Source organism: Rhododendron vialii, chromosome 5a (genome assembly GCF_030253575.1).
Source record: "Rhododendron vialii isolate Sample 1 chromosome 5a, ASM3025357v1".
In the NCBI taxonomy this organism is placed as follows: Eukaryota; Viridiplantae; Streptophyta; class Magnoliopsida; order Ericales; family Ericaceae; genus Rhododendron; species Rhododendron vialii.
Window position 1 is genome coordinate 27688564 of NC_080561.1, and position 16766 is coordinate 27705329.

General features: G+C 36.0%; 2 protein-coding genes across 3 annotated transcripts in view; one reads left to right on the forward strand and one right to left on the reverse strand.

The window, feature by feature from the left end:
• The window catches only part of LOC131326950 (probable pectinesterase/pectinesterase inhibitor 61), a 19037-nt gene extending 2870 nt beyond the window's left edge, over window positions 1–16167 (reverse strand). Inside the window, exons 1-2 of one of the 2 annotated variants that reach the window (XM_058359871.1) lie at window positions 15433–16167; window positions 11036–11120 (exon numbers count right to left, since the gene is read on the reverse strand). In XM_058359871.1, the coding sequence (XP_058215854.1) occupies window positions 15457–16011 (555 nt within the window). In that variant the 5' untranslated portion in view covers window positions 16012–16167 and the 3' untranslated portion in view covers window positions 11036–11120; window positions 15433–15456. Of the gene's footprint in view, window positions 1–11035; window positions 11121–15432 lie in introns of those variants that run through there. The other variant, XM_058359872.1, reaches the window with a different exon arrangement.
• On the forward strand, window positions 1930–5128 carry LOC131326949 (uncharacterized). Its single transcript, XM_058359869.1, has 2 exons — window positions 1930–3602; window positions 3698–5128. Exon 2 carries the CDS (start codon window positions 3891–3893, stop codon window positions 4563–4565), a length of 675 nt encoding a protein of 224 aa, XP_058215852.1. The 5' UTR covers window positions 1930–3602; window positions 3698–3890; the 3' UTR covers window positions 4566–5128.
• Window positions 16168–16766: the final 599 nt, after the last annotated feature.

Here is a 16766-nt window from a genome sequence, read left to right on the forward strand (position 1 = left end):
AATCTAATTCTTTGGTTCTAGACAATGTAGTGTTTGTAAAACCTACAGAAGGAAGAGATAATTATGAGAAAATTTACAAACAAAATAATTTTACTAATTTACATCTTGGTACTATTGGATCACAATTAATTTACATGGAGGAACAAATAGCCCATATCTGTGAAGATCTTAAAGATCTCAAGCCTAAGGATAAGGAGCAAGAGACTAAAACCTATCCTACTAATATTAGGCCTCCTGTATCAATAATAGGATTTAATTTAAGAAATCCGACTAAGAATTCTGAATTACTAGATGAATTGGGAAAGGGACTTAAAGGTCTCTCTTTAAATGTTATTTCTGAGGAATTAGAACCAGAAATTCATAATCAGGAAATAGCAAAAATGGAAGCTTCTTTCCTTCAATCCCAACCTGAAGCTATTAATAAAATCCTGTATCTTGCTCAGAAATTTCCTTATGCAGGAGCTGATAGATATTACCACCCTTGTCCTAGTCCCCGGGATATTCTATATGAGGAAGCTGGTTTCTATCGCCAAAATTCATATAGTGGTAAAATATAGATGGAATGATAGAATACCAAATCTTTGACATGGTTCATCAAATGATGATGTATAGTACTGTTTGTAAACATAATAGTAATACTGACCACCAAATAGCTAGTTTTATAATTGCTGGTTTTGTTGGTATGATTAAAGGATGGTGGGATAATGTTTTGAATGTAGCCCAACGCCATGAAATCTTAAACGCGATAAAGCAAGAAAATGGTACCCTACAGCAAGATGCTGTTTACACTCTTGTCCAATCTACCATCCTTCATTTTGTTGGTCAATGGCATAACCAATGAGAAAGAAGTAGGGAATTATTACAAAATTTGAAGCGTTTTACTAATCGCCCCCACCCCCCCGGTGTCAGGCCCCCCCCCCCTCCCCCCCCGACACTGCCCCTCCTTCCCCCTTTTACCTTGCGCGCGCGCTCTCTCTCTCTCTCTCTCTCTCTCTCTCTCTCTCTCTTTCTCATTTTATTTTTTTGTTATAAAATTTTAAATGCTAACAACTTTTTTTTCACATATTTTTTTAATAAATTTTATATATTTGAAATCTACTCAACGGAACCTATCAAATGAGCCTAATATTGATGGTGAAATAATGTCAAACGGAAAAATTATATTTTTTCTGTAGTTTAAACTGTCTAAAGAGGTTGAAAAATTAAGTGTTCCAAATTTCAATCTGTTTGAACCGGTGTAAATATTTTAGTTTTCTGATCATTTTATCCTAAATAGTCATAATTAAATTTTGACTCTAGGGCTGTCGTTGATTAACCCTAAGAAAGTCGTAGAATCAAATGCCTCTTAGGGTTAATCAACGAGAGCCCTAGAGTCAAAATTTAATTATGACCATTTAGGATAAAATGATCAAATAACTAAAATCTTTCTACCGGTTCAAACCGATTGAAATTTGGAACACTTAATTTCGTAACCATATTTTTTAATACATATTGTCTAGAAAGCAAAATTGAGATTTTGTATCCCAATTTTCTAGGTGTTACACGTATCAAAGGTAGGAAGTTTTTAGCTGCCACATGTGTCCACATGTCCCATAAGGTAAGAATGACTAAGAGGTATTTCACCTCTAAAAATATCTAATACATATATATATGCTGGTAAGAGAAAATAAAAAATAAATAAAAGATTGACTACCCCCTCTTTGGGGTAAGCTCACTTTATATTGTAAAGCTTTTTAAATTTTTAAGGCTCTGACAGTATTTTTATGTCAATTATGTTTCCGTATTATTAAATTTTTACAGTCTTTGCATCTCTTGGACTGGCCCGTCACGATAATCCTATCATTTTAACAACTTTTGAGATAGGGCCGTGACATATTGGCTCACAATTTGGACCAATTTTTTGCCTTCTAGAAGCTGTTGAGAACCAGAGCCAAGAGCTAGCAACTGCAAATTTTGAGATGCAGCAACTTGCAGAGCATTGAATATGCCCATGGTTGAGCACCTTATCAACAATTGCCCGTTTCTCAACGTTAATTTTCCTTGGCTATATAATTTGATGATGTACTCTTGCATTAGTGGGCTTGTCTGGGCTTGTGTAATTCGGGGCTTGTATACATTGAGATTGAGAGCAATTTTTGAGTAATCACATCCTCACAATTTTTCTCAACTTACATTTCATTTTCGTAATTCATAGAAGAACATTATGGATCAATACAATTTTTCATTTTCGGATAGTTGGTCAGTTGGGAACGATGTTGCGAATGATGTTCCTTATGGGGAGAGCAACTCCTACGTTGGGCGTGATTACACAGCCGAATTTACAACTGACCAGGTTAGTTATTACTGTTGTTATTATACATATTTGTTACTTATTTTGAAAGTAGGTTGCATAATGTTGTGCTTATACGTATTCATTTTTTTTGTTATAGATATTTGAAACTAGAGCTGTCATGTTAGATTGGGTGCGGAGAGTTGGTAAAGAAAATGGTTTTGTGATTGTCATAAGTAAATATGCTAGTATAAAGGGCAAGAAGATGCCGAAGTGCATTCAAATTTGTGAAATGGGATGATTGTACAAACCACCACCAGAAGGGCATTCAATGCAAAGGATTACTGGAACTAAAAAATGTGAATGCCCATTTAAGCTGCGAGGTGTAGCACAACTTCCAGACGGTGTCATGTGGAGTTTGAAGGTTGTTACAGGTTTTCATAACCATGAACCAGCTGAAAGTTTTGAGGAACATTAGTATCCGTCAAGGCTGACCCCAATCCAGCAGCAATTAGTTCGTGACATGTCTACCAGCATCGCGCCTCGAGAAATTCTTAGTTTCATGAGACAACAAGACTCATCAATTAGTACAGGAATCAGGAGTATTTACAATGTGAAGGCATTGTATAAGAAAAAGCAACTGGGGGGTCTATCTCCTATTGGGTACATCTTGAAAGAATTAAATGAAAAAAATACATTTATGACTATCTTATAAATGAACACACCAAAAAAATCACAGATATTCTTTGGGTTCATCCTAGAAGCCTAAAGCTATTTGTCAACTTTCCGTTCGTGTTGATTATTGATGCGACGTACAAGAGTAATGAGTATCGAATACCACTCTTGGAAGTTGTGAGTATCACATCCACAATGAAAACTTACTCTCTTATGTTTGCATATTTGAGTAATGAGACGAAAGAGCAACTGATATGAGCGTTGGATACCTTAAAGAGATGGATGGTTGAAAAAGGGGCAACTTTGCCATCGTCGTTGTTTCAGATAGGGATCTGGCGCATCTTGGCGCCATTGGAATATGTTTTCCCTTCGCACAACACATTCTTTGTATTTGGCACATAAACCAATGTGTAATGAAGAAGTGCAACCCTATGCTTGGTACGAGGTGGGATGAGTTTTCTAATGCATGGCAGTTGCTTATTTATTCATCGACACCGATGTCTTTGCAACATAGGTGGAATGCCATGTGCGGGGAGTTTGAGCAATACTCCAATGCCATACAATACCTTTGGGATACATGGTTAGGTCCTTACAAAGAGCGGTTTGTTGCAGCATTTATAAACTAGTTTATGCACCTTAGGAGCAATTCAAGCCAAAGGTAACTTTCCTATAGTCATTGTATATTCACTGTGCTGCACTAAAGAATACTTTATGTAACTTTCCTATTTAACGCAGTGTATTATTAAATTGCAGGGCGGAGTCTGCGCATGCGAGGCTCAAACGATACTTGGGAGATACCATGTCCTCGCTTCAAACATCTTTTTAGAAAATAGAAAAGATGTTGACCAGTCAGTACGGGGATATTCAAGAGTCGTTCCAGAAATCTCTTAACATTCCATGACACATACATCTACATGAAGGCATTTATAGTGAAATCAGAGGTCGCATGTCATTACAGGCAATGAACTTGATCCATAAGCGGGCACAACGCACTGATAACGAAGCCGGCCTTTGCTTTTGTAAGATCAAAAGGACACACGGATTGCCATGCTTTCACGATATTGTACTTTTCCGTTTTGTGGACAGGCCAATTCCATTAAGCGCTATCCACCCTCACTGGAGTACGTTGTCCATGCACGCCCAGAGGCATATTGACGAGGGAGCACGATCCGGCAGGGCAGCGCTGATTGAAAGATTAAATGAAATGGATTCCGACAGTCGAGAGTCTATGATGGATAGGTTTCTCTATATGGCGGATCCATCTCATTACACAGTTCGACCCCTAACATACAACACAGAACACAGGGGTCGACCTACAAGCAGAGATAAGCATAATAGAGGTCGCATACCTTCTGTAACAGTATCCACTTCAGAATCTTGGGCCTCACGTATTCCAACATCGCGAAGGAGCAATGGGAGGGATCACCTCGTTCTGAAATTTTCTGATCAGTATCAGCGTTATATTTCCCACTGTGTTGACGTTCGATCCGACTGTCATTGTGGCTTCAGGGCGATAGCCGCGCAACTCTATGGTTCTGAAGATGAATGGGCTCAAGTACGACAGGACCTTATCCAAGAGATTGAACAAAATTGGGTCCTGTATGATCAGCTTTATCCATAACGTGATTATGTATACCAGGTGCTACAAAGACTTCGTTGCTTTTAGCCATCTACACCAGATGATCATTGGATGGATTCTATACCATTGGGACTTGTCATCGCATCAACGCACAATGTTGTATTGCATACATTTGATATGATTGCTTCAAGTTGTCTCACTCAATTGCCATTGAGCTCCCATCCAGTTTCATTCGCAGTGCGCAAACATATAGCTATTGGCCATGTTAATGGCAATCACTTCGTGCAAGTTTTCCTACACCCTCATTACCCTGTACCACCCATCATCATATGGTGGAGGCCAAATGCATCAGATGAAGCACGCGGATGGGCTCATCCTTATAAAGCACGCCTCTAATTATGGTACGAAGTAATGCAGATAGATCCGCCGAGACAACAACCACAATTTGGCGGAAATATTGACTAAATTTGTGTATTTATTTATGTTCATGTATTGGTTCTACATACTCAAGTATAATTAAATGAAGTTTGATTTCAGTTTGCATTATTGACTATTCAAAGAAATATAAAGTAAATTTAAGTGGATTCAACATACATAATTTACTTGAAAACTCAAATATAGAAGTTTAAAAAAAATAGGCTCAAAGAGATAATATATTGGGCCCAAAAAAATAATTTAATTTAAACACATTATTTCATATTCAATATTAGACTTGTTTGATAGGTTTCGTTGAGTATATTTCAAAGATATAAAATTTATTTAAAAAAATACGTGATTTCAACCTCTTTAGATAGTTTATATATTAAAAAATATGGTTAAAAAATTAATTGTTCCAAATTTCAATCCATTTGAACCGGTGGAAAGATTTTATTTTTCTGATCCTTTTATCCTAAATGGTCATAATTAAATTTTGACTCTAGGGCTCTCGTTGATTAACCCTAAGAGATATTTGATTCTATGATTTTCTTAGGGTTAATCAACGACAGCCCTAGAGTCAAAATTTCATTATGACCATTTAGGATAAAATGATCAGAAAACTAAAATCGTTCCACCGGTTCAAACGGATTGAAATTTGGAACACTTAATTTTTTAACCTCTTTAGACAGTTTAAACTACCACAAAAATATAGTTTTTCTGTTTTACATTATTTCACCATCAAAATTAGGCTCGTTTGATACGTTTCGATGAGTAGATTTCAAAAATATAAAATTTATTAAAAAAAATATGTGAAAAAAAAGTTATTAGCGTTTAAAATTTTATAACAAAAAATAAAATGAGAGAGAGAGAGAGAGAGAGAGAGAGAGAGAGAGAGAGAGAGAGAGAGAGAGAGAGAGAGAGAGAGAGAGAGCATATGGAGGCAGGGGTAATCGGGGAAAATGAAGGGGGCCCGTGTCAGGGGGGGCCTGACACGGGAGGTCCGATTAACATGACTCAATGTGAAGTGCCCAACATTAACTCATTTTCGTTGGTACAAAGATGTCTTTTTGGCTAAAATAATGCAGAGGCATGATGATAATAATGAGTATTAGAAATCAAAGTTTATTGATGGCTTACCTCACTTTTTTGTTGAAAAAATTAGTAAAAAACTGAGAGATCAACATAATGGTTTAACCATTGTTTATGATAATTACACTAATGGATAATTAGTTTCCATAATCATCCAAGAAGGATTAACTTTATCTAATGAAATAAAGTTACATAACCAGTTGAAGAAACAACACTTAACTGGTAAACAAGAATTAGGCAAATTCTGTGATCAATTTGCTTATGATATGAATACTTATCTGAAAAGTCATAAGAAGAGAAGCAGTAATAATAAGACTATGAAAAAGAATTCTAAGAGAAAACCTTTCAAGAAAAGAAAACCAGAGCAATTTGGCTCTAAAGAAACTACTTCTAAAGAGAAGCATAGTGACAAGCCAAAAAAGAAGGTTACAACAAAATATTTAAAATGCGGAAAAATAGGGCATTACGCTAATAAGTGTAAGACAAAGAAAAGGCTTAATGAGCTTCAAATAAATGAAGGGTTAAAACAATAGCTCTTCAAACTAATGATAGATTCTAGTGACTTGGAATCGGATAATGATTCAGAAGATCAAGTTAATGAAATTTCTGAAAATGATGCTTCTTCCAGTCTAGAAGAAGAAGAGATCCCTAATAATTGTAATTGCAATAATCTTAAATGTTCTACTTCTGATAATTATTGGAAGGCCATAGTAGAAATGAACGGTCTTAGTGTTAATGTTCTCACCGATAAACAGGAAGGTCTTTTAGATATCATTGATCAAATTCAAGATCCCCAATTAAAAATTAAGATCATAGAAACTTGCATTTCCTCTACCAAGGAGGAGGGGGAAGAGAATGAAAAACCTCAGGTTTCTGATGGAACTTATAATCTAAAAAATGTTTTAGATAGATTAGAACAAGGTGATAACTATAAACCTGTAACAATCTCAGATCTAAAAGGAGAAATTAATATTTAAAAAACAGAAGTTAAAATATTAAAGTCATTTCAAGTTAAAGCTACTCAAGAGCTTTTTGATGTGAAGCAGAGATTGAATACTTTAGAGAAGAAAGGTAGCCCTGATGGGGATAATAATCCAGATTATTTGAATATCATTAATAATGTGGTTTAACAGAAATGACATATAAGAATAAACTTAGTCATTCAAAAAGAATACAAGAAGGTTTAGTTCTGACCTAATATTTTCAGAAAACTTCTCAAAGTCTCACTAATGCCAGTGGATCTAAAATGATAATCAAGTATAAGCTCAATAATGTTTACGTTTGTAATCAAGGAGTTTGTTTGGAAACAACTTTTCTTTGCATAAGAAACCTCCAGCATTAATTAATCTTGGGCACCCATTTTTAGCCATATTAATGCCTATGCAAACCAGTACTACTGGAATAATGGCCCATATTGATGGCCATGAAATATTTTTTGAATTTGTTTCCTCCCCTACTTATAAGGAGATTAATGATATCATGAGAAAAATCTCTAATAAGGACAAGCAAATAAATTTCCTGCAAAAAGAAATCCAAATTATGGGTATTGAAGAAACTTTACAAAAACCATTCATGAAGGAGAAAATATCTCTAATAGAGCGAGATTTCAATAAAGAAATCTGTAGTGATATCCCTAATGCTTTTTTGGGATAGAAAGAAATATATTGTTTCATTACCTTATGAGAAGGATTTTGATGAAAAGAAAATCCCTACTAAGGCGAGGCCTTCTCAAATGAAACAAGATTTTAACAATGTGTCAAAATGAAATTGACAGTTTACTCAAAAAATAATTGATTAGGAAAAGTTACTCTCCTTGGAGTTGTACAACTTTTTATGTTAATAAGAATGCTAAAAGGGAAAGAGGTGTTCCTAAGCTAGTAATAAATTACAAGCCTCTTAATGAGGTATTAATGTGGATTAGATATTCAATCCCTAATAAAAAGAATTTATTAGAGAGACTGAATAAAGCAGTTATTTTTTCTAAATTTGATTTGAAGTCAGGATATTGGCAAATTCAAATTAAGGAATCTGATCGCTACAAAATAGCTTTCACTGTACCATTTGGATGTAATGCCTTTCGGTCTGAAGAATGCACCTTCGAAATTCCAAAATATTATGAATGATATTTTTTTTATTCTTATGCTGAATTTACCATTTGTTACATAGATGATGTTTTGATTTTCTCTCAAAACATAAACCAGCATGTTAAACATCTTCGAATTTTTAAAGATGTTATTAAAAGAAATGGTTTAGTGATTTCTGCTCCTAAAATGAAATTATTCCAAACTAATGTTAGGTTCTTAGGACATAATATTCACCCAGGGAAAATTATCCCTTTTGACAGAAGCATAGAATTTGCTTCCAAAATTCCAGATGAAATAAGAGAGAAAACCCAGTTGCAAAGGCTTTTAGGATGTCTCAATTATATAGGAGATTATTATAAGAAATTAGCCCAAGATTCTGCTCCTTTATATAAAAGACTTAAAAAGAATCATCCACCTTGGACAGAGCATCATACTAAGGCTGTCCAAAAATTCAAGTTGAAAGCCAAGCAACTACCCTGTTTAGCTATTGCTAATCCAGAATGACAGAAAATAGTAGAAATTGATGCTTCTAATGTAGGTTATGGAGGCATCTTAAAACAATATAATCCAAATACTTCCAAGGAGAAATTAGTTCGATTCACTTCTGAACTTTTTAAGAATGCCCAAGCTAATTATAGTACCATAAAGAAAGAAATTCCTTCTATTGTTAAATGTATTAATAAATTCCAAGATGATTCGTTGAATCAACATTTTATTCTTAAAGTTAATTGCAGTGCAACAAAACAGGTTTTAAAATAGGATATCAAAAACCTAGCTTCAAAGTAAATTTTTGCCACATGGCAGTCAGAATTATCTACATTTGATTTAGATATTGAATATATATATAAGGAAAAAATAATTTTCTCTCTGATTTTCTTACTCGTGAATTTTTATAGGGATAAAATGGAAATAATTAGGAGACTTGAGATAATTCAACAAATTAGATTTTGGGAAGATCGTATAAGATATCTTCGAGCAATTCCTAATTTACCGTCAAATTCTTACAAGGTTAATTTGGCCATTTATCGGCGAAAAATTGCTGAATTACAAGAGCAATTGAATACCTTGGTAGCATAAATGGAGTCTAATAAAATGGTTTTTATAAGAACTGTTTTCCAACAATGGATGAAATTGCAAAGAGACATATTTGAGGCAGACATGGAGATGAATATTCTCAAATTACCACATAATAGGTCTAATCTAATAAGATGGTTCCGTGTTAAGACAACAATGATTGATCATTACAAAAAATATGGAACAGACGATGATCTGGATTCGGAAATTGAGTTCCTGATTCTATCAATCAATGTATTCAAAATAAATTGAATATTTTATCTGGTGCCTAATTTTACAGTATGAACAAACCTCCTGACAGAGGCAGAGGCAGAGGCAGAGGACATATTTCTCGTGGCCAAGGTAACAAACCAAGAGTTACCCAAACATATATTGAAGCCTACTTAAAGGCACAGAAGGTCCAATTTCCTTCTCTCTAGGATGCGGCATCAGTATCCTCATCATCACAAATACCTTCAATGAAGGAGGTAGTTCAATCAGAGGTTGTATTTAAAACTTCAAACACAACTGAGATAATTATGGTCTTGGAAGCTCTGGATGAACAATGGAAGGAAGATCCTTGGGAAATGAAGTCCCAATATTTGGACACAATGAGCTATCTTGTTCCTGAGGGAAAATGCAGATATATTTATGAAGCATTGCTTACTGAATCTGGATCAGTGGAAATTACCCACACATATGATGGCAAATATGGCCAAAAAAATAGCCCAATCAGTTACAATTAAACCATAATCAAAATGGTAATCCCAGTTCACAAGTGGAGAATACATCCACAGAAGTCAAAATCTTTACCAATCAGGAATGGGAATGGAACTACCATAATTAAGTATAATTACTGGGATTATATTGAAGCATGGACATATGCCTTCTATTGCCAAAATCAGAAGAGGAAACACTCATGGTTTTTCAAATTATGTCCAAACTTGATTGGACAAAATGATTTCCCAAATTGATTTATTACTCGGTGGACCAAATTCGTGCCACAGTCGGACTATCTTCCTTCAGATATTCAAAAGGAAATTGGGATTTTTACTCAGTTACATCCTCAATTAAGGGGAAAGTTTATCCCAGAAGGAAAATCTTTTCTATTTTTTATAACCACGTCCAGGATTCCCTGGATATGGAAATGGGATGTTCAATATGGACAAAATCAATTGGGACTCCCAATTCTCCAAAGAATTTTCTAATACCGATGGTGGTCATAGATCTCAATTGAGGAAATAGTCTTGACAATCAAGGTCAAAAACCAGGAATACAAGCAGCAGTTAAAACAACAAGAAAAATCTTCTATCAAGAATCCATTTTTGGATATCTCAGCTCAAATCTGGGCAAAAGATCCATCCTTAACTGATGAGAAAATTGTAATTAAAAAACCATAGACTATATGAAGAGCAATTTCTTGGAAATAGTTAATAAAGTAACTAATGATGAATCAATGACCTTTGCAAAGAGTGCAGAAGAAGATAATAATTCGTTCACATGTCTAGCAGGGGAATCTCAAGACCCCTATGAAGATGAAGGCAATGGAGCTGGCGAACCTACTTTAGGTGACTTTTGGGACAACATGACCGAAATTATTGCTGGACAACTGTCCTCAAGAAAGGGAAAAGAATCCATGAAGTAATAATGTGTTCGGATAAATCCAAATTCACTTTTGGTGGCCAATCCCAATTTCAACTACTAAAGTTCAGACGGGAAGACAAAGGCATGTGACGATGGGTCCCATGAAGTGAAGCTGACATCTTTTATCTTTCATTAGGTCTGAATTTAAGTGTAATTTGAATTTCATTTCAAGTTGGAATCCCCTATATAAGGGATGCGTCTTTAGTTTAGCAGGCAGGTTTTGGATTCCCTCTCTCTCAAAAGTCCTCGATATTGCTCTCTCTCCCTCTTGTGTCACTGTAATATTGGCTTCGGTCTTCTTAAATAAAAGGTTAGTCTGTCTATATAATTCCTTCTTTTTATTACGATCCTTACTAGTGAAATATTTCCTCTGCCTCTGCCTCTATCAAGAGGTCTGTTCATATTGCAAAATTACGCACCAAATAAATTATTCAATTTATTTTGAATACGTTGATTTTATAGAATCAGAAACTCAATTTCCCAATCCTGGTCGTTTGTTCCAATTTTTTTTGTAATGATCAATCATTGTTGTCTTAACGCGAAACATTTTTATGGTGGGATGTCATCCAAGTCACACCATAAAAATGGATGAGACAGTGCCGTAGCCAATGGATGAGATCCATTGGCTATGGTACTGTCTCATCGGTAATCTTCCTCGATGATGCATTGGTGTTCCCTTCGGGGGATGCCTCCTTGTGGTCCCTTTGGTAATCTCCTTTGATGACGCATTGGTGTTCCCTTTGGGGGATGCCTCCTTGCCAAGAGGTAAGCTTGTTGCCTATTTCAATGAGATGGGCAACGAGCACCAGCCGATGGATCACCATCCATTGGCTATGGCACTGTCCCTTTGGTAACCTTCCTCGATGACGATTTGGTGTTCCCTTCGGGGGATGCCTTCTTGATGAGAGGTAAGCTCGTCGCCTATTTCAATGAGATGGGCGGTGAGCGCCAGCCGATGGATCTCCATCCATTGGCTATGGCACTGTCGCTTCGGTATCCTTCCTCGATGACGCATTGGTTTTCCCTTCGGGGGATGCCTCCTTGTTGAGAGGTAAGCTCGTCGCCTATTTCAATGAGATGGGTGGTGAGCGCCAGCCGATGGATGTTATCCATTGGCTACGACACTGTCCCTTCAGTATTCTTCTTCGATGATGCATTGGTGTTCCTTTCGAGGGATGCCTCTTTGTTGAGAGGTAGGCTCATCGCCTAGGTGGCGAGTGCCGGAAAATGGATAGCCATTGGCTATGGCATTGTTGCTTCGGAAAGCTTGGCACCTTGCTGTGTTAAGCGGGCATCCTCGATGACGCATTGGTGTTCCCCTTGGGGCATGCCTCCTTGTTGAGAGGTAAGCTCGTTGCTCTGGTCCCTTCGGTAATCTTCATCGATGATGCATTGGTGTTCCCTTCGTGGGATGCCTCCTTGCTGAGAGGTAAGCTTGTCGCCTATTTCTTTGAGATGGGCGGGGAACGCTAGCCGATGGATCTCATCCATTGGCTACGACATCTTTAGTTTAGCAGATAGGTTTTGGATTTCCCTCTCTCTCAAAAATCCTCGGTATTGTTCTCTCTCCCTTTTGTGTCGTTGTAATATTGGCTTTGGTCTTCTTAAATAAAAGCTTAGTCTGTCTATATAATCCCTTCTTTTTATTACGATCCTTACTAGTTGGTATCAGAGCCAATATGGCTTAATTAACTTGTTAGTGCGAATACAAGTTATACTTACATGATGATGCCTTAAATAAATGACAATACAAAATTATTGAATGTAAGGGAACATTGTAGATGGTGGGATGTCATCCAAGTCGCGTTCGGGTTTTGTAAGCCATGAGGACCCGAGAAGGGTAATTTGGCCTTGATCGGTAATTCGTTGACAGACTCAAAACCTAGTTCACATAGTCCTCCAATAAGATTCTCCTAGAGCTCTCAATAATTGCTATATGCTCTTATTCACAATCGTCGCTCTCAAGAATTTTTGTGCTATGAAATGTTCTGGGAAGACACTTAACACGATGTCGCTCTCGGCAATTTTAGTGCTATGAAATGTTCTAGGAAGACACTTAACACGATTTCGCTCTTGCTTAGGCTCATACATGCATTATGTGACTTGGTTTCAACATAAGAAGGAATCAAGTTACTTTGGAAATCAATGCCAATACCCCAGCTAATAGTTTCCCAGATGAGCATGGACAGTGTAGTGTGGCTATAAGAAAGGGTTAATTTTAGAAATAGTCCCTCTAGTTTGCATGCAATCTCAATTTTGTCCCTTTAGTATTAATTATATCATTTTTAACCCTATAGTTTATATTTTTTATCAATTTGGTCCCTCTCACTGAAGGTGTTATTAGAACTAACGGAACTCTGGGGCAAAATTGACATTTCACTCGTAGAGGGACGAAATTGAGACAAAATGCAAACTAGAGAGACTGTTTTACAAATTTTACATTTTATTTTTTATTTTGCAAAGAGAAACTCATACCTAATATATTTCTCACCTTAACTATTTTTCTTTGATTGAATAATCAAAATATATTTGGGCAAAAAAAAATTATTATTTTAGAATATAATACAAATAATATTATGAAATTTGAAAAGAATTCCTTAGTTAAATAATTTTGCATTGGGTTTTTTCTTTCAACGGATTTATCTTGATTTTTACAATCCCATTATGTTCTTTTTTACGCTATTAGAAAAAAGAAAAATATTTCATAACAAAATATTTCATCACAACTTTTTCCTTATTCACCAAAAAAAATAATCTTTATTTTCGCTATTAGAAAGAAAGAAAAATGTTTCATATAGAGATTAACAAAGTGTTTCACAACTTCTTTTTTTTGTAATCGCATAGAAAAGAACATATATAACGGGATTGTAAAAATTAAGATAAATCCATTGAAAAAAAATCGATGCAAAGATATTTAACTAAGGGATGCTTATCGAATTTCATAATATTATCAGTAATATATTTGAAAATAATTTTTTTAATTTCCTCAATACATTTTGATTATTCAATTAGAGAAAGATTGTAGGTGTGAGTTTGTCTTTGCAAAATAAAAAAATGTAAATTTTCTAAAATAGTCCCTCTTGTTTGTATTTTGTCTCAATTTCGTCCCTCTAAGAGCGAAATGTCAATTTTACCCACGAGTTCCGTTAGTTTTACTAACGCCGTCAGTGAGAGGGACCAAATTGAGACAAAATATAAACTTTAAGGTTAAAAATGACACAATTAATTCTATAGGGGTGAAATTGAAAATTGCACGAAAACTAGAGGGACTATTTCTAAAATTAACCCTATAAGAAAAGGCAGACCTAGGGTACCTGTCCCTCATCTGGTATAAAAACCATGTACCAAGATGATATTTCATACCGTGGATGGCAATGCAGGTTAGGCTTAGCACTTACTAAAAAATAAGAACTTTAGCGGAACGGGGCCTAAATGAATGCTTCAAATTGGTAAGGTGAGCCCAAAAAAGGCCATGAGACGACCAAACTGCACCCCTCTAGTTTTTCTCCCCACCTGCCTGGAAGCCATCTCCAATTTTGAAGTACTTCTTGTGGCTTTTGCACAAGTACTATTCCCATAGGAGCTTGAAATCGATCAGTGCATTGTTTTTTAACTAATGGATCGAAATGAAACGACAATGGTTTCATTTTTCAGCTTGAAAGGTTTCGGAAAAAGCTTGTATGATTTTCAGAACAATAGAATGAATTGGACGATTTTCTTCACATAATTAAATTGGTTTCATTTTAGGCTTCCTTGAAATGTTGGCTAACTTTGTTTGGGCTTACATGATCGAAGAATAAAAAATGCTACCGACACAGCGGACATTGATCCAAACATATATAGATGTGTTTTGAACCATTTTGATGTGTGTCGGTCATGCATATGTATCGGATGGTTCCTACACAGATCTGTGTCACTCTATCCATGTCTGTTGCATTACTCTCGAATAATAAGAATTGTTGCTTCTTCTTTTTTTTGGCTAAGAGAAAGGGCAGAGCATGGAATGGTCACACATAATAGTCCTTCTATGAGTGTGATCATAGGAACTCCAAACTTGCTTCAGCCCCTAGAAGGAATTAATTAAGAACCATAGCTTCTCCCGCCCCACCGAGGGCTAGCTAATGGAACGCAGCCTAGCTTCGCAAGAGGGCAAAATTTGTGGAGGCGTTAATCGTACGACTCAAACCTTGAACCTTTTGACCACCCAAATTACTCGGGAGTGGGCCATGAACCACTAGGCTACGGTCATTGTTCTTTGCTTCTATTTTTCCATATGACAAGTTTAGCCTCGACAAAGGATAAGGAAAAGTAAAGCAAAAAAAAGAGAGAGAGGATCAAACCAAAACCTCGAGCAAATGCATGCATGATATATGAAATAAATAATGTATTACAAGGAGTATCTCAAAATTAAACTCATTGTCAATCAATTCGATTAACACTTCTCAATGTAAAATCCCTAAACAAAATACAACCAAAAGAATGCTTACAATGGATATATATTGTCAAAATTATGTTTAATTTTTAGAATTCCTTTTGAAGAAGTATTTTCTATCTGCAGATATATATATATATATATATATATATATATATATATATATATATATATATATATATATATATATATATATATATTGACCATTTCGAGGTCAATTTTTCCCATCTGCCACAAGTTTGGTGAGGGCCAAGGCATTGCTACAAAGCTGCATAACCACATTGTTCATGCTCGTCACGGGCGAGGTGTACCCCGGGATGTCCTTGAAGTAATCCTCACACGTCTGCGGGTCCACCATTGCGGCCGCCACCCACGTGATGATGTCGCTGTACCCTTTCGTGTCGAATGCCCCGTAGGACTCCTCGAGGTTGGCGACCGCGTCGTCGTAAGTGGCGTCACAGTCCATGAGGCACTGCTGTATGTAGGGCAGGGACGCGGTGTCGAGCATCTTCTTCATCTGGTCCTGGGCCTCCGAGGTGTTTATCCACGCGATCTTGACCGCGATCTGGGCCACGTCGTGGAGGTCGGATCCGGGGTTCTCATCGTCGTCCTTGATGGACGATATGCATAGGTCCGTGTAGGGCGTTTTTCCGCAAGCTTCAGTCAGTACGTCAGTGTGGTTATTTTTATTTCTGCCATGAGTTAGGATTCGACGAGGCCAGATCGCGAGGATGAGTACGAGGAAGAAGAGACATGAAACCGATTTCATTTTTTGGTGTTTTAGTTTGGGAGTGGGGTGATATATATATTTTTTTGAGTACTAGTTTCTTGTTTTTGTTATGGTTGTGTTTGATCAAGTGTTTATATATGTTGTGTGGTTGCTAATTTGAGAAGGATTATTTGAATAGGAATGCGCATGGCCAATGGAAAGTAGTGTTCACACGAATTTGTAGCAAGGATAAAAGGTTAATCGCGCCCCCCTGAATGTCCTCGAAAGTCCTCTCTCTATTTTGGGCATAAAATTGTTTTAGCTAGATACCCAAAAAAACTTATCCGAAAGTACGTAGAATTATTGAAATTATTTATACATTTTTGATGCACGTCAGTTATTACTAATAGAACCGGAAACAAGTGATATGCCCCACATGAATGGCTAATATGAATAGTATTTCATAACTAATGAAATTGCACGAAATTGATTTATGTACGAAAAAATGAGCCTTAATATAGGCTTCATTCTTATAAACTCATTTTTCTTTTTTTGTTTAGTGTGTTTTATTCTTTTATTCTAAATTTTTGTTAGATTCGCATGATATTTTTTGGATTAATTATCCGCCTTGATGAGACGAGTCTAAAAAGTACAATATTATGATCGGAAGTAAAAAAAAGTTCACTAAAAATGAAAAAAGTATCAAACAGTTGTCTTATTCTTATTTGAATTTTTTCAACATCAGTCTATATTTTTATATTTTTTCGATTCGTCTTGTGAAGACAGAACCTCAAAAATTACGACGAAAAGCTAAA

Bases quoted from the DNA above. Each gene is read 5' to 3' on its own strand.
- LOC131326949 (XM_058359869.1), top strand. From the start codon at position 3,891: ATGTCATTACAGGCAATGAACTTGATCCATAAGCGGGCACAACGCACT.